The sequence below is a fragment of the Rattus rattus genome, chromosome 8 (genome assembly GCF_011064425.1).
Source record: "Rattus rattus isolate New Zealand chromosome 8, Rrattus_CSIRO_v1, whole genome shotgun sequence".
NCBI classification, from domain to species: Eukaryota; Metazoa; Chordata; class Mammalia; order Rodentia; family Muridae; genus Rattus; species Rattus rattus.
In genome coordinates this window covers 92,017,636-92,042,208 of record NC_046161.1, presented here as the reverse complement: position 1 = coordinate 92,042,208, position 24,573 = coordinate 92,017,636, and the positions used below count along the sequence as shown (strand labels likewise).

The 24,573-nt window shown below is 35.0% G+C and overlaps 1 protein-coding gene across 3 annotated transcripts in view; it reads right to left on the bottom strand.

Moving 5' to 3' along the window:
• Stag1 (stromal antigen 1) overlaps positions 1–24,573 on the bottom strand; it is a 371,976-nt gene that overhangs the window by 282,095 nt on the left and 65,308 nt on the right. For all 3 annotated transcript variants that reach the window (XM_032910192.1, XM_032910191.1, XM_032910190.1), the window contains 2 exons: positions 16,141–16,242; positions 8,336–8,438 (listed from right to left, as the gene is read on the bottom strand). In XM_032910192.1, the coding sequence (XP_032766083.1) occupies positions 8,336–8,438; positions 16,141–16,169 (132 nt within the window). In that variant the 5' untranslated portion in view covers positions 16,170–16,242. The remainder of the gene's footprint in view (positions 1–8,335; positions 8,439–16,140; positions 16,243–24,573) is intronic.

Here is a 24,573-nt window from a genome sequence, read left to right as displayed (position 1 = left end):
GGACACTTGATCTTTGTCAAAGAAGCCAAAATCATACACTGGAAAAAAGAAAGTACCTTCAAGAAATGGTCTGGTCTAACCTCTGATCTGCATGTAGAATGTATATGTATCACCTTATTCAAAACTCAAGTCCAACTGGATCAAGGACATCAACATAAAACCAAATACATTGAGTCTAACAGAATAGAAAGTGGGAAACAGCCTCAAAGGCATTGGCACAGGCAATGGCTCGGGCTCTAAAATCAACAATTTACAAATGGAACCTCAAGAAACTGAAAAGCTTCTATAAGACAAAGGACCCTGTCAATAGGACAAAATGGAAGCCTACAGACTGGGAAAAGATCTTCACTAACCCTACATCTGAAAGAGGGCTAATAACCAAAATATACAAAGAACTCAGTAAGTTATTCTACCAAAAAAACTCAAATAACCTGATTTCAAAATGGGGTACAGAGCTAAACAGAGAATTCTCAACAGAGGAATCTCAAATGGCCAAGAAGCACTTAAAGAAATGTTCAACACCCTTAGTCCTCAGGTCAATTCAAATCAAGACCCTGAGATTCCACCTTACACCAATCAGAATGGCTAAGATCAAAACCCAAGTGATAACACATACTGGGAGGGATATGGAGAAAAAGGAACACTTCTCCGCTGCTGGTGGGATTCCAAACTGGTACAGCCATTCTGGAAATCAATCTGGCAGTTCCTCACAAAATTGGAAATGGTTTCTACCTGAAGACCAGCTATACCATTCCTGGGCATATACCCAAAAGGACATACCATACCACAAGGACAAGTGCTCCAATGTGTTCATAGCAGCCTTATTTGTAATACCCCTAAGCTGGAAACAACTCAGATGCCCCTCAACCAAAGAATGGATACAGAAAATGTGGTTCATTTACACAATGTAATATGATTCAGTTATTAAAAAATGAGGATATCATGAACTTTGCAGTGAAATGGAACTAGAAAATATCCTGAGTAAGGTAACCCAGACCCAAAAGGACATGAATGGTATGTATTAACTGGTTACTGTATGTATATATACTGTTATGTATATTACCCAAAATATACATAATACCTATGATACAAACTCACAGACCGTAGGAAGCTTAACAAGAAGGAAGGCCCAAGTATGGATACTTCGATCCCACTTAGAAGGGGGGACGAAATAATCACAAGAGGCAGAAGAAGGGAGAGAAGTAGGTGGGAGACCGAAGGCACAGAGAAAAGGGGGCAGGATCAGGTGTGGAAAGAGACAGGAGAGAAGCCCAGAGGACCAGGAGAATCAATGGAAATATGAGGCAGTGTGGAGTAAGGACGGGGAACCTCTAGGAAATTAGAAAGAGGCCACAGGGAGTGTGTTTGCTCCAGGCAGGAAAGATGGAACGAAGTGGTGCAATGTGTTAACGAGGAGAATAATACAGAAAGAATACATAGTGTAGCTGGGATAGAACAGCAGTCGGGGAAGATGACAGAAGGCAGGAGGGAGAACTAACACGAAAGACATATTGAAATTTTCACATAGAAACCTCCTACTGGAGAAGATTCCTAAAATATATAAATACATTCCTAAAATATATGAATGCATACATACTCTTTATATACATACTCTTTATACTATCTAAAATGGGGCAAAATGCCCATACTAGGCACCACAGGATAACAAGAAGCCCAGTGTCAGGAATAAGCTGTCTATTTTGGAGCAGTTGGCAAGTATACCCCACAGACCCCCAAACATTACAGGTCAGTGTTCTTGGTCACCAGCCAGAACTTGACAATAGGATGTTATTTTGAAGACAGAATATTCTTAAGTCCTAGAACAAGGAGAAATCAAGCTGGTATTGACCCATAATTTTATCCCTACTGCCTAGTGTCCACAGTGCTGGAATGTGTTATATAATACACTACTAGAGGAGAGGAAAAAAAAAAATCACCAATCTTACCCAAGTATGAACCTTAGCTTTAAAAAGTGACCCAGATTGGCAAGACATGTCCACTGATGCAACCTTGACAACATAGCTCCACCAGTTAAAATCTGTACCTGGCACCATTATTGGGGCTCTCTAGGGAAGAACCTACTACTACTTAATATGCTGCTAAACAGACAGTATTAAACTGAGCTCTAATCATTTAATATTATCCCTGAACATTAGTGCAAACCCTCATCAGAGAAGCTTTCTTTACTTCAGCAGACGCCAATTAACACAGAGAACCACAATTGATCAAGGTGCAAAGAAAAAGAGACTGTAGTGTGCTCTAGCCCCTATACCAAAGGCTCGAAGACCATGAGATTATAAACCATATGTGGTGAATGACTACAATTGAGAAAGCATGAATAAAACCTGTGCAGGACTAAGCATGAATGAGACCAGTCGGTCAGTCAGTCTGCCAGTCAGTCAGTCAGTCAACCTACTCACCAAGCATGGAAAATGGAAATGGGCATGAAGTTCCAGCCCCTAGTTAAGAGCTACTTGTAGTTCACAGCTGCTGTGAGAGGGAAAGAGTTTTCATGAAGGATGCCTTCTCTGGTAGACACACCCCCATACAATTAAGATGACCCATCCAAAAGCATATAGGCAGCATAAACTACACATACTGGGTTTGGGGTTTTTGTTTCTGCTTCCCTCTCTCCCACTCCCCAAACAGTGTTTCTCTGTATAGCCTTGGCTATCCTGGATCTATCTCTGTGACCAAGCTGGCTTCGAACACACAAAGATTCACCTGCCTCTGCCTGCTATGCACTGGATTAAAGGCATGTGTAGCCAATACCCAGCTTTGTTTTTGTTTTTGTTTTTGTTTTTTTAAACACAAAATTGGGTGAGTAGAGAATTGGCGAAGGTTCTAGAAGGATTTGGAGAAAAGGTAAATATGACCAAAATATACCAAATGAAATTCTCAAAGAACTAATTAAAAAAGGGAAAATAAATAATAATATCTAAAAAAAAATACACTTAAACTGAAAAAATGTTTTAAACTCTACAACGAAAACTACAAAACAAATATTTAAAAAAAATACAAAATAGTGGAAATATATCCCACATTAAAAAACTGAAATATTGTAAAACTGTTTCCAATGCTTAATATAATCTATACATTAAAAAAATACTTATCAAAATACCAGTAATTTTCAAAGAAATACCGGAATTCTAAAAATTGAATGATACCATAAAAGATTCTGAGTAGCCAATGTAATCCTGAAAAAAAAAGGGGGGGGCGCAAAGTACAATCATCAAATCCCTAACTTCAAGCACACTATAGCTACGTAATACAACAGAACATTACTGGTCCCCCAAAAAAGTGATATAGGACAACGGAACAAATCAAGATCCAAAAGTAGTCTGCTTTAGTTTTTTAAATTATATTTTCCAAAAACATACATCAGAGAAAAGAGAGTCAACACATGGCTGTATATGCAGAAATATGAAATGATCTCTAACCAGTTAAAAAACAATGTTACAGACTTAAACGTATAACCAAAACCATTAACCTGGCATAAAAAGAAAATAGGAAAGAACTTGCAACAACAGTAAGGATAAAGGCGTTTTGGAAAAGATCTCAAACTACATGTAACAAAAGCACAAGAGAACAATGGAATCATGTCAAACTAAAATGCTTCTATGCAGCAAAAGGAACCAATACAGAACAAAAGACTTTACATTAAACGGGGAAGAACATTTTCTAATTAACTGTAAGACTAATATATAAATTATAGAAGGAATTCAAAATGATCCAAGTTAAAAATAAACAGAAATAAAACTTTAAAAGAGAATATCAATAGATAATGAGTAAATGAAAATATACTTAATATGACTTACTGATCAATGGAGAAATACCAATCAAAACAACTAAAAGATGCCATCTCACTCCAATGATGTTACTAACGGTAAAATAACCAATACAAATGAAGATAAAGAAACTGGATAATCCTCAAATACTGCTGAAAGAATTTAAATTAGAACATTCATTATAGAGAAAGTATAGAGACTTCTTACAAAATTAAACTGGAAATGCTGTATGTCCCAGCCATCTCATTACTAGATAGATATTAAAAGAAAAAGAAAAAAAACACACTTAGCAACATTCCTGCACTTATTACAGAATTACTTGTAATAAACAAATCTACACAATCAACTTAGTCATCTATTAATAAGAAAATATGGTATGAACACATAAAAAAGGACAGAATCCTGCCATATTTTACAATGCCTAGAAGACTACTCTATCAAGTGAAAGAATCAAGCACATACAAAGAAAAACCTACTAAATATCCCCAGAAGCTTAAACAAAACCTCAGAATGAGAGGGGAAACAATGGTTAGCATAGGCTGGGAAGGATAGGGTGAAGGGATATAATACAGAAGTTGATTAAGTAATTAATTACAATTAGAAGGATTCAAGTCTAGTGTTCTAGAACAGTAGTAGAAGAACTATCATTAACAATAAATTTATAATTTGAAATGATAAGAATACAATTTGAACATGCCTACTATAAAATTGTTATGGCTAATATGAATGGATACATTAATAGTCTGAATTGGTCACTTTACATTTTATATATGTATCAAAAATACTTTAGGTCTTAGTGAAAAATTTTTGTGACAGACCAGAATTTAATTCCCAGAACCCATGTATGATGCTGGGTGGTCAAGATGGTCTGCCTCTAATTACAACCTGAGAAACCTGAGGTAAGAAGCTGACTAGTTCATCTAAGATATATATATATGCTCTAGACTCATCTGAAAAACCCTACCTCAATGAATATGGTGAAAAACTTTACATATATATTTAGGGCACAGATATCCGGCACAAATACACAAGCAGAAACAAGCACCAACATACAAATAAATATATTCATTCATACATATACAAAAATCACACTCACATAAAAAAGAAAAGTATCACAGAAATATATAAAATTATTACAGCCAATTAACATTTTCAAAAAGAAATTAAAAGGACTGGCAAGAAGTCTCAGTAGGTAAAGGTACTTGCTGTTAAGCCTGACCACTGAATATCTTTTCTGAAACCCACACAGTAGAGGGAGAGAACAGACTCCTACAAACTGACCTCTGACCTCCATAGGAATGTTTGTACATATGCATAAAAGAGCATATGTATATATACAAACACACACAAAAACATGTAAACCTCAAAAAAATAGAAATAATGAGAAACTTAATGAATGAGATAAAAATGTTTACCAGGGAGGGGCAGGGGTTAGAGGGATGTTGGCCTGGAAACCAGGAAAGGGAATAACAATCGAAATGTAAATAAGAAATACCCAAGGTAATAAAGATGGAAAAAAAAAATGTTTACCAACCAAAATCTGAGACTACTCAAAACAGATGGTTTATAGAAAATTTCCTATCATTCTTGAAAATAGGTTATTTTTGACATGACTCAAATATGATCATTCTGATGACCATAGATTTCCATCAAAACTCCAGTCATATCTGTCACAACAAGAGGTAATCATTTAGATATACAAAATTTTAAACCAAGAATAGCACACTGAGACTTAGCTGTATACACATCAAAATTAAAATACTACTACAACCTGCTCAAGAGGTGATTAATTATCTTGAAGGAAAATGATACAAGCAGTCCTTAGTCTGAAATCTTTAAACTAGAAAACAAATTTCCATAAATCCTAGAGAAGCAAAGTAACCTGCTCATTCTCTCAGAATAATCACATGGGAGCATGAGAAACTTAAAAAAAAAATCTCAAACTAATTACAAGATTCCTTTACTCTTCCCAAAATGTTTGTGTACGGAAAGCTGTATGAACAAACATGTCTTCAAATGAGTATTATGAAGACTACAAAGCATGATTTCTCCACTGTTTGCCCTTTAAATAAAGGTCATACAATCAAAAAATATACAAGAAGCAACTACACAGTCAAACGGAAGAAGAATTCTCCCATGTTTTGTTTGAAGGGTGGCCCTAAAATAGAAATTCTAGCAAAAGGGAAATAACAACCACATTTTTAAAATCACATTGAATAACTCACTACAAAAGATCTACCTATCAGGGCTGGAGAGATGGCTCAGGAGTTAAGAGCACTGACTGCTCTTCCAAAGCTCCTGAGTTCAATTCCCAGAAACCGCATGGCTCACAACCATCTGTAATAGGATACAATACCCTCTTCTAGTGTGTCTGAAGACAGCTATAGTATGTACTCATATACATAAAATAAATAAATCTTTTAAAAAAGGATCTACTGATCTTCCTATATACACAATAAGTACAGAATAAGTGGTCAAACACGGTAGCTGTTTGAATAAGAACAGCCCTCACAGACTCATATGTTTGAATGCTGAGCTATCATGGGAGGCACTAGAAAGGAATTAGGAGGTATTGTCTTGTTGGAGGAAGTGTATCACTGGTGAGGTGTGTAAGATTTTAAAGGTGCCAAGCCATGCCCGGTGTCTTTCTCCACTATTGCCTGAAGATCTAGATATAGAACTCATAGCTACTTCTCCAACACCATGTCTCCGCCATGAAGATAATGGACTGAGCCTATGAAACTGTAAGCAAGCCTCAATTAAATGCTTTCCTATGGAAGAGTTGCCTTGGGCATGGTCTCTCTTCTCAGCAATAGAATACTAAGACAAATACTATACCCTTAAAGTATAAGAGGTAGATTTTATCTGCTTTAAAAGTATGATGATAGTAACTAAGGGATGTCCCTTACTTGTTTGCTTTTATAATAGTGATATTTTATATTTTTGTTTTCACCTACTCCAAGCTAATTTTGATTCCTAAGGTTGGTCATAAAATCCAAATTTTCCTCACCTTCTTATCTTGGACCTAGTCAACAAAGATAAATTAAAACTTCTAGTACCATATCTTGCCCAAAAGAAACTCCTAAGATCCTCCTCTTAACAAAGAAGGGTCTTGCTCCATAGTCTGCAGTGGAGGGCAAAGATCAGTATTTCTCAACTGCAATTCATTCAACATCCCCTCTGTGCTTTCAGCTACCAACATACAAAGTAAGAACAAGAAGAATGCTAACACAAACAAGTCGTAGTGAGTTTCCCTTATCCAGTCTAAAAGCGCCATATGTCTGATGAAGTTTCCACAGCATGCCAAAAGAACTGGACTCAAAGGGATTCTAGATAGCTAACTATGATAAAGTTCCTGAAAAATGACACGAATTAATTGGCATTGAGGTATTAACCCTTTCTCCCATACCTTGCCCTATGTATGTCTTCAGTTGTAATAATGATAATAAACTGTTAAAAGAATGTCCCTAAATTCTGTGAAAGGAGTTTCCCTAAATTCTTTGAACTGTTCAAATAAATCTATCAAATCCAAGGGGCAGATTGGAAGAATCTCATATAGATAGTTGGTTAAAAGCACAGGGAAAACAAACAGGGAGGACTTGTGAAAAAATTAGGGAGGAGGATGGTAAAAATATTAGAGACTGAGACCTCAGCACTGACATCAGATATTATGCTAAAAGTGAAACAGTTTGCAGAACACCTAGCTGGTAATTAATGCTACAAAGTGACAACTTGGTTTTTTGGTGGGGAGAAACACTCACACCTTTTAATGACAAAAAAAGCTTTCAATGCTGACTGAGAGCTGAACAGAGGATAGCTTATTCAAATACAAGAACACATAAACTGGAAGAGTTACAGAAGAACTGTCTAGATTTATCTTTAAAAATGGCATAGGAAGAGAAAAAGGTGGAGAGATGACTGGCCATACCATTATCTTTTGAAGCTCAAAATGAAAATACAGGAAGGTTTATGCTAGTATATCTTCTATAAAGAAAGCTAAGATTTTTCATAAGAACTTTCATAAAAAAGAAAAACCTGGCTAAATAGAAAATCAGATCACAGACAAACAAAAACATAAGTATTAACATATTGATATAGTTGTACTATCTCTCAAAGTTTATTACACTTGAATGCTACCTGACACTCATAGACTTTGTAAAGATACCCCTCAAAGTAGTTAGACCCTGCACTCTTCTAAATTTCCAACTCACGAATCATTAAGTCTACATATTAAAATTTGACTGGAGCTTTAAAATATTACTATGAAAATGCACATTAAGCTGCTATCAGAAGGGCAAAGATCAGTATTTCTCAACTGAAATTCATTCAACATTCCCTCAGTGCTTTCAAGTACAGACAGAGAAGATGCTACACACTTTCCTTCTCTGAAACTGCTAAGCCAAAGCAAAGTTCCCAAGAATCTCTTCTATGTTACTGGAGTAAAAACATAAAATATTAACAGCATTAACACTAGAACTGACTAACAACTTATTTCAAGCTTATTTATGGGAAAGTATTGCAGCATAAAGACAAAACAAAATACATACTGGAGGCCGGCCAGGACGACCCCTTTTTCTTTTTCCTTTGACCTCTGTTTCTTCAAGTTCGCTGCCAGCATCAGAATGGGCAGTAGTTTCATTAGTTGAATCCCTAGAAAATGCCAGATTATTGTAGTGAGCAAATTAACAAATAAATATAACTCAGTTCTTTTCTACTATTTTCCTTCCCTAGGATCACTGACAAAAAGCAATTGAACATCTCGATTTTCAGAAATTTCAATAAACCAAAGTATATACACTCCCTATCCAATGTCACATAGCACTAATAAAATTTATCACCAAAATAAAAAAGGAATTTAATGTGGAAATGGCAGCTACTCACTCTATAAAATACAAAGTATAACTGAAAGACTAATTCTTTAAGATAAAAAATTGGCTTGAAGGGAAATTTATAAACTCATGTAAGGCTATCAGTATATGCTAGTAAATGTCTCATATGTGCTCCTTCAAAAGAACAGCACATGAAAGATCAATAGTACACAAGTGATGTACAATAATAAAAATAAAATCTTCTTGATTGTAAATTCCATTCAGCTAACTGGATATCACAAAATTATTATTTTTGACAAACTCTTATTAGTGCTCTTTTTAATGACTAGGGTAAGTGCAATGAAGAGATGTGTTGGGCTGTCACTTGGCAGTCGATACAGTGACTTCTGTGTTGAATTAGATAACAGTTCTCAACACTGAAATAGTATAATATTTCCAACTTTGGAAGTTATCATAACTATCTGATACCCCTTTACTTTAAATTAGTTACAATTTATCATTTTGTGACATCGCCAGCTAACAAATGAAATTGTTACATGAATTTTTGCTGGGTTTCTTGATACAAATATTCTGCCTGTAACAGATTTCAAACTATCAACATGCCAGCACTAGAAAGTGACAAACAGCATATGATTAAAACTTAATTCCAAATAAAGGAAAAAAGAAAATCAAGTTATACCACATGTGTGAGGTAAAAAAAAAAAAAAACCCTCACGATAACAATAATCTACCTTATAATTGTGAAATGGTGAATTTTGAATATTTTATTTTAATGTGATTTTATTCATTTTCTTTTTATTCACATATGTACATGTGTGGTGTGCAAGCATGTGTTCATCCCACAATACTCTTGCCATCATCACAGACAGATTTACTTCATTTTAAGTTTACACAATTAAACTTTTTATAACAGCTGTATTTTACTAAATTAGCTTACAAAATCTTAAATTTCCATCTCTGATTCTGACTAATCAACAGCACTAAATTCTACCTCAAGAACACTTTTGTGTCTTCGGAAAACTGAAAATGAGAACAAAGGATGCATATCCACTAGTGAGTCCAACTCACAAATTTCTCAATATGCTTCGTTAATACTCTAGTCTTGGTATCCTTTCTGTTTTGAACCTTTCCTTAAAGTTCAACTCTTATTTTCTGTTCTTCTGCTATCTTTATTGCACTAAATTGCATTCCTTTGGAGATCTTACACGTAATGTGCAGCTTCTATATAAATAATCTTAATGCCTTCACAGAATATTTGACTGCATTCCAAATCTTTAATTCAAGAGTATTAACTTGGATAAATAAAAGGCTTCTTTAAAAGTCACATTAAATTCAAACATAAAGTTAAGTTCAATTAGACTTGACTTGCTTCTGGATCTATATCCATAGAAATAACATTAATCAACTAGTTTTAAAAATTAATGTTTATTTAAAATAACTATAAAATTTGGTATCTTCAGAATTATTCTGTTATTCAAATTCATAAAATTGTATTATTCTATTATGCCTCTTGCAAACATAAAAGCTCCTTTTCAGTGTAACATTCTCTCACCCAGAAAAAAAAATATGAATGTAGGTAGATACAACGGGGGAAGGATCTGGAAGTACTAGAGGGGAAAAGTAAAATAATGGTCTCTCATCTGTTCATTATTACCATAACCCTAAAAAATAGGAGAAAAATAATAAAACACAAAAACAAAAATAAAAAAATTATTTTATCTACCCATCTTCACCATATCCACTGTGCTTGTGACTATTTTACAAAAATCCATTTGGGAGTCCAACTGTATGCTACTGCTAGTAACATTCTCACATCACTTACTTGCAAATCTTCAAAGAAAATGTGGAATTTGAAAAATGCCAGATATATTTCCAATACAATGTTGTGAATAACAAACAAGGGTTAGCAAGCTTTATCTTAAAGGGCTACCTAGTAGTTATTTCAGGCTTGTATATCTTCCAGTCTACTACTAGACTCTAGCACCACAGGATAGATGTGAACATAGACAACATATAAATGAACAAACACAGCTATGTTCACAAAGCAATTCCACTGTTTTTTCCCAGGTGAAATAGTGAATTGAATCAGGATTAATTACAGGAGTATAAAGGCACTCATACCATGTAAGACAAAACAACAATCTCCCTAGCAAAGGTTAACTGTCTATACGTCCTTGAAGAAGGGAATGGTATTGTGAACCACTACTGCCCCAGCAAACGTTAACTGCCTAGAAATCCTACAGGAAGACACGGGGTCCCATGAACTATCTCTCCTAGTATCTTTTAGCTACCTGTAACTGTTGGGAAAAGTTGGAGCTTTATGAGACCTCTCTACTAGTAATCTTGTTTTCTTTTGGGTTTTGCAGGAGAGGGGTAACCTTCAGGAAATGTGAACTATTAGCAGTTCTCTGTCCATCCCTGACCTAGTTTAGTCATCCTTATGTGCTCCAATTCTTCTTTTGGTCTCATTCTTCATTACAGCACAGTATATGGTTGAGCATATTCTGCTATAAGGATGTTTTAGGAAAACATGCATAAAAAATACAAAACGTTTTTACTATCAGAATTTTATAAAAGAAATCATGTGATAAAATGATCCACAGTCATAGATCTAATACATGGTAGAGTCAGTTGAATTTCAAACAAAACTTGAATTCTTGAATTTCTATGGGAGGATATTGAAATGCAGATGTTTTGTATTTATCTTAACTTGACAGACTAACTAAAAGCTTTTGATGTTAAAGAAAGCTCCAACACAACTACAGGAGAAATCCAGTTCTATCAAATAGTAAGCAAGCCACTAGTGAAATTAATTTGTGCTAGATAAATATGGTTTAATAAAAAAAGAAATCGGGGTTGGGGATTTAGCTCAGTGGTACAGCGCTTGCCCAGCGCAAAGGCCCTGGGTTTGGTCCTCAGCTCCAAAAAAAAAAAAAAAAAAAAGCAGGCAATGCAGCCAGCTTAAAAAAAAACAAAAAAAACAAAAACCAGAAGTATTATTGAAAGCTTGTACACTTTGTTTTCTATATATCCTTACTTCTTAGCATGTTGAGTAAGTCTTTAATATCAAAAAGTGGGAAAAGACTTAAGAACAACCAAGAAAAAGACGTACTTTCCTCACCTCAGCCCTTCAATCTCACTATGGACCATACAACTAACAGTCAGATTAATATCCTACCACAGTGGGGAGAGAGAGGAAGGAGTGATTATGAGTCCTTATTCTTGCATAGGACCCAGGTTCAGTTCCCAGCACCTACATGGTTGCTAACAACTCTCTGTAAAGCCAGTGTCAGGGACTCACCTTCTGGCTACCACAGCACCAAGCATGAATGTGCTACACAAGCATGTATGAAAGTAAAACAATCATAATACATATTTATAAAAACAATGTTAAAAAATAAATATCTACTAAAATATTTTCTATGTGTATACACAATATAGATGTATTTCAAATATGTGTGTATATATGTGCATATGTATGTTTCAATTTTAAAGTCTTAAGTAGATGAATATATTCCAAAATACTAATACAATAAAGACTGGGGCTCCATAAAGGTTAACATAAGCCATGCAGAATTTACTTAAATATTCTTCTATCAATGACTACCCAGGATAAATGCAGTATTGAACTATTGTAGAAGTATCTGAATCAAATATCCACATAGGTAAGTTAATCACAATACATATCAAAAATTAAGATAGATACAGCAGAAATACTGGGACAGTGATACAAAAATTCAAATTTTGAACAGTTTCTTTTCAAACTCCAAAGGGCCACATTCACATTTGCAAAATTACAGGACATCAGCTATAATTATGTATCAATATTATATCTTATAAAATTGTTATCTTCAATCAATTTAGCAACTTTGACTTTGATACTGCAAATTCTTCCTAATACAACTTTCTAGTGCTAACCTTTCTACTGTAATTACTGCATTCACAGTTATTTATTAATCATATGTGTCTTATTATGCTCGCTTTACCCTGAAACCTCAGTTGTTTTCCACTGCTAGGGGAGAAGAGGGATATATTTCCTAAGTGGCTTGGAGGTCTATGATGATTATTATTTCTCTCTATTCACAAGCCTAATTTCATATAGCTCTCAAAAAAATTAACAGTAAAGAAGTTGTGGCTAGGAGTGGTGCTAAGTAGTAGAGTGCTTGTCTAGTATGTGTGAGGCCCAAGTTCAACTCCCAGTGCTAACTCACTCTCAAAGTACTAAATGTGTTAAAATTTTCATAATACAACTAACTTTTCCTGCATAGTACCAGTAACTATATATTTATGGCTAGTTCATTAATACCTATAATCGCAATGACAATAAGGAATGAGTCTGTTAGACATAGATTATTTATCCAGAGCTAGGATACTTAGAGAATATAAATATATAGTAACATAATATTTTTACACTGCTTAATAATAAAAAAGACCAATTTCAGACAAATACATCAGTAATTATAATATATAAGTAAGTCAAGAATATAGTATGGTTAATCTGAAAAATGGCCTGTCTTTATTGTCTGATTTTTCTTAAATCACTGTTAAGTGCAAAATTTAAAATTTTAAGTTTGAATATAAAAAAAAAAGAAAAAAGAAAGAAAAAGGCTCCTGGCAAAGGAAATAAAGACAGCAAAGCACTAAGGAAACAGTATGGATACTGTTATCTTCTTTTGGCCAACAACTGAGAACCAAACATTACAGAGCAAGACAGACATGAAAAATGTGGAGGTTCCATGAAAAATACGAGTGTGGCTAAAGGTGCTACCAAAGAGGGTGTGGTTTGGTTGCTAACTATCACCATTAAAACAAAGTACCCACACTGCAATGTAACAAGAGATGCCGTATTGGCTTTCAGGAATCCACCTCCTCACCCATTACACCCTCACAGGACTGACAAGAGAACCTAGAGAGATATTTCTTTGAAGAAACTCCAGTTGGCTGCTCAGAAACTACATGCTCAAACAGCTTCTAGAGCCACTAGGAAACTGAGTGCAGTTACAGTGGTTGCAGACCCTGCCATCGTTTACATGATGTTGGGTTTGCTGTTTGCAAATATGAGGTAAAGAGCAAAGATGAGGTATTTGTCATGGAGGTAAGAATCATGGAGGCTTCAAAGGGATTCCAAAAGAAAGGCAAGACAGTGATCATCAGGTTCATAATCCTTGTCAGCCACTACTGGCAAGGTGCTGAGGGAAGCTGTGAAGGTGAGGCTGAAGCAATAATGGACACAGCATAAAGTCGGAGATGCAAGGAACCAGGTCCAGCAAAATCAGCACGAAACAGTGGCCATAAAACCAGCAACTGTCCAAGCTCTTTGGTGTTCATGTCACTACCATGTGCTCAGAATTACAAACATAGAGCTATAGGATTTACTGTTTTGCTGCAGAGTTTTAGTCCTACTTTGGTCTAATTTCTCCATTTTGTTTTCCTATTTGTTCTATTGGGAATAAGAATTTTTTTTTGTGATACTGTATCTTGGAAGTAGGTAATTTGGACTTACAACTAATCTTGTTATGTTATCACATATGCGATGTTGGAACAGAAAAGACTCTATGGACTATTGAAAAAATATGCATTTTGCATTATGAAATGAGCATGAGGAACCAGAGGAAGAATTCTAATGATTTGAGTTTTTCCTAAAGTCCTGTATCTTAAAGGTGTGGTCACTGGCCTCTGGCACTAATGAATACCCTATAGACACTAATGCAGGTCCTATAAGAAATGAGACCTAATAGAAACACATCAGTGAAGGGGATTCTGGGGCTACATGTCTTTCCCTTGTTCTCTGTTTTGCTTCGCTCTATACCCCCTACTATAATAAAAAGCCTTATCATTGGTCTGAAGATCATACAGGCAACAAGGTCAACTGATCCTAAGATAAACCTCTGAAACTAAAAATGGAAAGGAAAATATCCTCCTTCTAAGTAGATTGATCCACACATTTTTGTCACAATGATAGAAAGTTAGCACAACAAGGTACATACTTAGATAGGTAGATTAAATCAGATAACACAAACACAAAAATTTAGACAACTGTATACTCTTAAAAGGTTTATTAAATGTAAACGGAGAATATCCTCTCCATCTGGCTTATTCCAAAGTGCATTTACCCAGCTATCAGTTACCACTATGCAGTATACATATACATGTTATAGATTTACAATTTTGTGTATTTTTTGCTACAAACAACAATATTTAATACTAAATATTAACACTACATTTTCTTTAAGTACAAATATAGCTCAAATAAGCCTGCTTCAAATTTCTGGAGTAATTAATGTGGGGGGGCCTGTCTAAGGAGCTACGTATACTACAAGCAAAGCATACAACAATATGACAAAAAAGCTTATTGCTTTCAAAGTGATTATGAACATTATGTGAAATACAATACTAGGAGAAAAAGAATGGAAATTTAAGAAAACAGAGAGAGACCTATCCTAATTATAAAGACACAATGAAGTTCTTGCAGACATTTATCTAATATAAAGCATAAACAGATAGTTGGATGAGAAACAAGAGTTCCTAAGAACAAAGTAAAGACAGAAAATACTATGCAGGAACCTCCACACTGAGTATTATGCCTAAAGTAAAGGGTAAAGAGGAATGGAGCAAGTATATAGACAATACTTAAATTTTATCATCTACATTTCAAAATCCTTATAAAAAAGTATTATTGATCTATCAAACAAGTAAAGGCACATGGAACGCTTTGTGTCTTAAAGCTTCTAAGAGAGCAACAAGAAGGCTATCTCCTGGAAAAGACATTTGGAACTGAACTATAATCAAAGAAATAACTACTTAAATGGATAATCCTTTTATCATAGCTAAATTATCATTATCACATGAGAGCAAAATACATGAATCCTCAATTTACAGCTTGATGCAAATTATAAAAAAATAATATCTGCTGTTATATGACTGTGACACTGTCTAGAAATTCTAAAATGATGCCCAACTCAAAGTCTGTCCAACAAACCAACAAATCTAATAATATCTCTCTCTCTCTCTTCTCTCTCACTCTCACACACACACACACACACACACACACACACACACACACACACACCCATCTGGTGTTCCCTGAGATTTTTTAGAAACCAGAAATCATAATTTTAATGTAATAGAAGGAATCTTAGTGGGAGAACTTAAAACAATAAATGTATTTTTTAAAGTACGATACAAGACAAAGTTTAATAAATGTTTTCAATAGCAAGACTGAATATCTCAGACTTTCCAAACAATATAGTTACTAACATAACATAGAACAAAGAAACTGGAAACAGTGCGTAGAAAATAAGTATAGCTCTACTGTAATTTATGACAAATCAGTGTTATAAATGGCTGACTCCTAATATAAGAACATTACTATCTGACTTGTTCAGTATCAGAAAACATCCTGACATTTCAATAGCCAAGGCAGAGTAATCCCATACCCTAATACTTAGATTTCAAATACACTGTCTCATGTAATACTGTGTTTGCAGTATTCTCTAGAAGATAAAGAAAATTATAATACTTACTGTAACACTGGTAACTCTGAAGTAATCATTGCGGGAGAGACTATGCCACAGTACAGAAAGTTCTGGATAATTCAAACTTGTTACACAACCTCAAAGCCACACCTGTTAATTAAAAAAAAAATCATTTTTAAATAAAATAAATATATCGAGAATTATCAATCCATCGCACCTACGATCACATTATTTGATATTTATCCAAAATAGTTAAAATCCTACATTTACAAAGAGGCTTAGACAAAGATATTATTATGCCTATATTCATAACTGAGCAACTAAGAAGTCCTTTGGAAGGTGAGTAGATAAGAAAGCTTCAGTTTCCAAATATTATTTGATGTAGAAAACAATTTCTCCAACAAAGCCATAAAATTATATGAAGAACCTTTAAATAAAAATATCTGAAAAGGCTACATATTGCATAACCCTGATGACATAACATTCTTGAAAAGGTAAAACTATGGTAATGAGTGATTGTTAGAAGTTAGAGTGCAGATGGAATCACCAAGCAGAACACAGACGAATATTAATGCAGTAAAACACTTCTAAACAGGAGATAAATATCATTGTACATTTGTCAAAAATCTGTATGATACATGGTATCTACATAATGAGGAATAGAGTTTGGATGGTAACAGCAAATGTCAATACAACAGGGTCAACAGTTGTAAGAAGCATACGACTCTGAGGTGACCAACATGGGCATGAGGTACCAAATGTTAGATTCCTGTACTTTCCCCACAAATTCACTGTAAACCTAAAAACTGCTCTGAAAACAGGAAAGATTTTTAAAAAATTAAAACAAGAAAATACACAGGACTAAAACCAGGATAGAGTGGACATAAGAAACCATGATACAAAACCAAACCGAAAAATACACCTAAAGCTGAAGTCCCCAGACAAAGACAAGGAAATACTAAAAGGTAACACAAAAGAAAAAATTTTAAATAATTATTTTTTTCCTTTGTTCTAGTTTTTGAGACACTATATAGACTTGGCTGTCCTGGAACACACACTATACACCAGGCTGGCCTTAAACTCACAAAGATCCACCTGCCTCTGACTCCCAAGTGCTACAATTAAAGGTGTGGGTCACCACCACCCTGCTGATAGCTTTACAAAATGTAAAAATCAAAAAACTTCCAAGCAGAATATTCCAAAGTATAAAATTTGCTTTAAAAGCTAACTACAGATAAGGAGAAATCTTTTTTTTATTGCATATTTTCTTATTTACATTTCAAATGTTATCCTCTTTCCTGGTTTCCCCTCCAGAAATTCCCCATCCCACCCCTTTGCCTCCAAGAGGATGCTCACCCAACCACCAACTCCCTCCCACCTCCCCGCCTTGGCATTCTCCAATACACTGGGGCACCAAGCCTTCAAAAGACCAAGGAACATTCCTGTCGCTCATACTCTACAAGGCCCATCCTCTGTTACATATACAGATGGAGCCATGGGCCACTCCATGTGTGCTCTTTGGTTGATGGTTTAGTCCCTGGGAGCTCTGGGGTGTATGATTGGTTGATATTATTGTTTGTCCTATGGGGTTACAAACACCCTCAGCTACCTCAGTCCTTTCTCTAACTCCTCCATTGAGGACCCGATTCTCAGTCCAATGGTTGGCTGCTAGCATCCACCTCTGTATGTCAGGCTCTGGCAGAGTCTCTCAGTAGACAGCTATATCACACTCCTGTCAGCATGCACTTCTTTGCATCCCCAATAGTGACTGGGTTTGGTGATTGCACGTGGGATAGATCCCCATTCCCATGTGTGGCAGTCTCTGGATGGCCCTTCCTTCAGTCTCCATATTCCTTCCTGTGAGCATTGTGTTCCTCCTTCTAAGAAGTACTGAATTATCCACACTTTTTTCTTTCTTCTTGAGAATCATGTAATCTGTGAATTGTATCTGAGCTTTTGGACTAATATCCACTTATCAGTAAATCACCAAGGACTAAGGCTGGTATTCAATAACAACAAAAACAACAGAAAGCTTACATACACATGGAAATTGAACAACACTCTACTCAATAACGTGGTCAAGGAATTAAAGAAAGAAATTAAAGACTTTTTAGGATTTAATGAAAATGAAGGCACAACATACCAAAACTTAGGGGACACAATGAAAGCAGTGCTAAAAGGAAAACTCATAGCTCTGAGTGCCTCCAAAAGGAAACTGGAAAGAGCATACACTAGCAGCTTGACAGTACAACTGAAAGTTCTAGAACAAAAAGAAGCAAATACACCCAAGAGGAGTAGACAGCAGGAAATAATCAAACTCAGGGCTGAAATCAACCAAGTAGAGAAACAAAAAGAACTATACAAAGAACCAACAAAAAACCAGGAGCTGATTCTTTGAAAAAAATCAACAAGATAGATAAACCCTTAACCAGACTAACCAGAGGGCACAGAGAAAATATCCAAATCAACAAAATCAAAAATGAAAAAGGAGACATAACAACAGAAACTGGAGAAATTCAAAACATCATCAGATGCTACTACAAAAGCCTATATTCAACAAACTGGAAAATCTGGATGAAATGGACAATTTTCTAGACAGATACCATGTACCAAAGTTAAATCAGGATCAGAACAATTCCATACTAAATAAATGGAAGCAGTTATTAAAAGTCTCCAAACCAAAAAAAGCACAGGACCAGATGGGTTTAGTGCAGAATTCTATCAGACCTTCAAAGAAGACCTAATACCAATACTCTTCAAACCATTCCACAAAATAGAAACAAAGGGAACACTTCCCAATTCCTTCTATGAAGCCACAATTATGCTTATACCTAAACCACACAAAGACCCCCCAAAAAAAAGAGAACTTCAGACCAATTTCGCTTATGGACATCCATGCAAAAATATGCAATAAAATTCTTGAATTCCAAGAACACATCAAAACGATCATCCATCACAATCAAGTAGGCTTCATCCCAGGGATACAGGGATGGTTCAATATAAGAAAATCTGTAAATGTAAACCACTATATAAACAAACTCCAAGAAAAAAAAAACCCACATGATCATCATCTCGGTAGATACAAAATCCAACACCGATTCATGATAAATGTCTTGGAAAGATCAGGAATTCAAGGCCCATAACTAAACATAGTAAAAACAATATACAGTAAACCAATAACTAACACCAAACTAAATGGAGATAAACTTGAAGCAATCCCACTAAAATCAGGGACTAGACAAGGCTGCCCAATCTCTCCTACTTATTCAATATAGTATTGGAAGTCCTAGCCAAAGAAATTAAAAAACAAAAGGAGATCAAAGGGGTACAAATTGGAAAGGAAGAAGTCAAAATATCACTATTTGCAGGTAAAAAGAAATCTTAATGTACACAACACATCAAACAAGGAGATAAAAATTACAACAGATTTCTTGATGGAAAAACTATATACACCTGAAAACAATAAAACATTTTTAAATGCTGTCAAAAAATAAGACGACTCTGATTTATATAATCGACAAGAATAGGAGAGTAACAAACAACACAGGAAGTAGCAGAATGGTGACCATCGAAAAAGAAAAAAAAATCAGGTCTCCCTATAAGGTAATTATTTGGTTAGTTAGCAAATTGATCAATCCTGCCCCTCTCCCCCCCAAAAAAAGCCAACTCTTACAAAAATCTTCAATCTAAAAAACACAATAAAGAGTATCTAACAAAGAATAAAAACCTTCTAAATTTAAAAACACTAAAAACAATAACAACCAAACAAACTAACACCACATCATTTTGCTTACCCTGCCTATCATTCCTGATTTCCCAAATAGAAAGTCAATGGGAATAGCAAAACCATTTCTTGGTATAGCTGCAAGTATAAGGGAAAAAAAACACAAGACCCTTGGTCTCAAAAATGGTAGCTGATACCTGTTGAAAGAATTTATACGTATAAGAAATACTTACAGGGAACTAGAAGTAGTCTATGACCTGACGTCTTAAACTGTGGTTCATAATCCACCTGATAGTCACATAACTAAATATAGGATTATGAAAAAAAATTGGTAACAGTTAAAACTTTCTGAATATTCAAAGAGCAAAACTTAATTCAAAAATCAAATACGCAATAAATCTGAGGTGTTTTCTGACAGCACTTGCCCACGTTGCATTGTACCTTAATTTAGCCTGGGTTAAAAACATAAAACATGAATACTTTGTAAAGCACTACCACTGAGACAAGAGATGCTAAGAAGCACTATCTGAAACACCTTGGCTCAGACTCCAGACTATAACTGTTAGGAACTTTTGTTTAACTTCTTTTTACACATAGCATTTTCGACTCTTACAAAAACATAATGTTTTAGTTATAGAAAGCAGACATTTAATCTTTCACTACTATCATTCCTAAGGTTAAGTATCAAATCAGTGTATCTTCAGCTTGAATGATTTCTGAATTTGAAAAACTGCTTTTTGAACTGCTGATTTGAATTTTATTTTTAAAATCAGTACTACAACTTTGGCTTTAAATTAAAGCAGAACTTCCGACTTTATTTAAATGGCCCTCGACATCCTGCTATTCCTGTGAGATGAATGCTCAGCATTGATAATTATAAAAATGAAATGTCCATTAACTCTAAGAACAGAAAAGATGCTTTGGTCTCTAAATCAGAATTTCACCTAAGATTTAATTTGTCATGTAAAAATAAATAAAGACCCTCACAGTATGTAAGTTTGGTATTTCTATTTAAATGTATACCAAAAATTTAATATATTTCTTTATAATTTATTATCAACAAATAAATTTGGTTTTGTATGCCTATCTTAAATACCAATAAATTTCCTTAGACAAAAAGACAACTGAAAAAAGTTCAAGAGCCCTAGTCTACGAAATCGGGAAAGGGAATAACATTCGAAATGTAAGTAAGAAATACTCAAGTTAATAAAAAAAAGAAAGAAAGAAAGAAAAGAAAACCAAAGAGGCAAGCTTAGAGATAAAGATTCAAGAATTATTATCTACATAGGCCTGCTCAGAGCTGGGAGCCTGCTTAATGTCAAAGAAAGAATAAACTTGCATCTTTCAAAAACTGCTGAAGTTTGTTCTAATTAAATGTGAAGAGTTTAGAATATGTAAAGTTACCTGCTGTTTGCTTTCATTATTTTTGCTCACATTTTATTTGTATTTAAATGTCTTAGGCAATCTAAGGACAAATGTAAATGTAAAGAAATGTTCAACATCTTTAGTCATAAGGGAAATGCAAATCAAAACAACCCTGAGATTTCACCTCACACCAGTGAGAATGGCTAAGGTCAAAAACTCAGGTGACAGCAGATGCTGGAGAGGATGTGGAGAAAGAGGAACACTCCTCCATTGTTGGTGGGGTTGCAGACTGGTACAACCATTCTGGAAATCAGTCTGGAGGTTCCTCAGAAAATTGGACATTGAGCTGCCTGCGGACCCAGCTATACCTCTCTTGGGCATATACCCACAAGATGCCCCAACATATAAAAAAGACACGTGCTCCACTATGTTCATCGCAGCCTTATTTATAATAGCCAGAAGCTGGAAAGAACCCAGATGCCCTTCAACAGAGGAATGGATACAGAAAATGTGGTACATCTGCACAATGGAATATTACTCAGCTATCAAAAAACAATGACTTTTATGAAATTGTGCAGGCAAATGGTTGAACTGGAAAATATCATCCTGAGTGAGGTAACCCAATCACAGAAAAAACACACATGGTATGCACTCATTGATAAGTGGCTATTAGCCCAAATTCTTGAATTACCCTAGATGCCTAGAACAAATGAAACTCAAGACGGATGATCAAAATGTGAATGCTTCACTCCTTCTTTAAAAGGGGAACAAGAATGCCCTTGGTAGGGAATAGAGCGGCAAAGATTAAAACAGACACAGAAGGAACACCCATTCAGAGCCTGCCCCACATGTGGCCCATGCATATACAGCCATCCAATTAGACAAGATGGATGAAGCAAAGAAGTGCAGGCCGACAGGAGCCGGAGAGACACAGCCAGAATACAGCAAACACAGAGGCGTATGCCAGCAGCAAACCACTGAATTGAGAACAGGACTCCTGTTGAAGGAATCAGAGAAAGAACTGGAAGAGCTTGAAGGGGCTCGTGACCCCATATGTACAACAATGCCAAGCAACCAGAGCTTCCAGGCACTAAGCCACTACCTAAAGACTATACATGGACTGACCCTGGACTCTGACCTCATAGGTAGCAATGAATATCCTAGTAAGAGCACCAGTGGAAGGGGAAGCCCTGGGTCCTGCTAAGACTGAACCCCCAGTGAACTAGATTGTTGGGGGGAGGGCGGTAAGGGGGAGAGGGATAGTAGACCTTAGAGGGAGGGGGGGGGGGAGGGGTTAAGGGGATGTTGGCCCGGAAACCGGGAAAGGGAATAAAGTTCGAAAATTAAATAAAAAATACTCAAGTTAATTAAAAAAAAAAAAAAAAAAAAAAAAGATGCAGTACAAACGAGTTGCTTGGTGTTCCCGGCTCCATGGGTATCAATCGCAGTGGTAAACAAAATTCCATGTATTTAACTTTTTTTTTTAAGTTTTTGTTTTGTTTTTTCTTTTGTGATTTTTTTTCTTTTTAATACGGGTCTAACTGTGAAAATAGTTAACAGGAAAATAACTTGGGATGACAGCTAGCTTTGTTTTAATATCTTATGAAATTTTCATGAACAATCCAAGCATCATTGTTAAGGACACATATATTAAACTTCATGTAAGTGGAATAAAAGTGTTATGAATGGAAAAAAATGTGAAGATAAAAGCAGACAGACCTGCAAGTGAACAGGATACTAAAATAATGAATATCTTAGCTAATAAACCAATATATAAACAAACCCCTTTTTCCATTTTGGTTTCAGTTCTTCAGTGAAACCGGTCATATTACTTATTTGTTAATCTCAGAATTACATCTGACCACCTATAAGATAATCTTTTAAAAAATAGTTTAAGAAAAGTAATATGTATAACCCTCAAGAGTCATAATCATCAAAAATGTGAGACTGGGGTAAATCACAGAATTTAATATTTAAGATGCCCAATTTTAACAAAAACCATCATAAGATATAATTTTTAAAAATTGAGTGAGCCATTTTCACTAAAAAAAATCATTCTTAAAGAATCTCAGAAATTGTATACATAAAACAAACATTCCAAACATCTCCAAGAAGACACTGAAAAAGAAGAAAACCGAAGACATTATGACAGAAAAATTCCAACTGGCAATAAAAACAGAAATGTAAACTTCCAAATCTAAACATCAATGAACGCACTGTGGAATAAATGCTCAGAGATATAATCAAACAAACCAACAGAAATCAGGGAGAATCCTGAAAGAATTAAGAAAGGGTGTGGGGATCCCTTAATGATTTACCAATGAGATGGCTCAATGGGTAAGTACAAATATAAAGTTATTTTATTTTTTATTTGTAAATCCTGTTTTTAGATGATCCATGACTAATTGAATCATCATCAAGGTATAAAATGTTTTCTTGCAATGTCTTTAGCCTGGTAATTAGATACAGTCAATTTAAAACAAAACAGTTTTAGTTTTTTTCTCCCAAATTAAAAATTCACATTACTTAACATTGTAAAGACATAGGAAACAGTACAAAACCCACCAATCTTTATGTACTCAGGAAGCAGTGCTTAATAAATGCAAAGAAGTTAGAGAGATCATATTAAATTAATGAAGTTTCAGTATATTTAATGTGGATAATTTTTTTTCTTCTTTAAAAAAGGGGTCAGGTGGTAGTGGTGGTGGTGGTGCATGCTTTTAGTCCCAACACTTGGGAGAGAAAGGCAGGTGGATCTCTGAATTCTATGCCAGCCTGGTCTACAGAGTAAGTTCCAGGACAGCCAAGGATACATATAAGAAACACTGTCTCAGAGTTGGGGATTTAGCTCAGTGGTAGAGCGCTTGCCTAGGAAGCACAAGGCCCTGGGTTCGGTCCCAGCTCCGAAAAAAAGAACCGAAAGAAAGAACCAAAAAAAAAAAAAACCACTGTCTCACAAAACAATAAAGAGAGGAAGGGAGGGAGAGATGGAGAAAGGGAAGGAAGGAGTGGAGGATTTTTTTTTTTTAACTGATTAATGGTAGAAAATGACAGTTAAAACAGCAGTTGTTTTTAGATCTTTGCAAGGATTTATGAAATGCATTTTTTTCACAAAATGTATTGTTTCTTTGATAATAAAATAATTAACTTCCAACAGGCAGGTAATTTTTTCTATCTTAATCACTGTTATGATCATCATAAATAAAACTTCTTAAATATCAGAGTAAAATAACTAACTGTGCTACTCATGAAAGAAATGTGAATCAAAACTACCACAGCTCATTTTAATGATACTAGCGATCAAAAAAAAAAAAGATAAAAGGAACACATGCTGACAAGGATGTGAGAAAGACTATAGTACAGCTATAAATTAGTATAGTAGTGAAAAACAA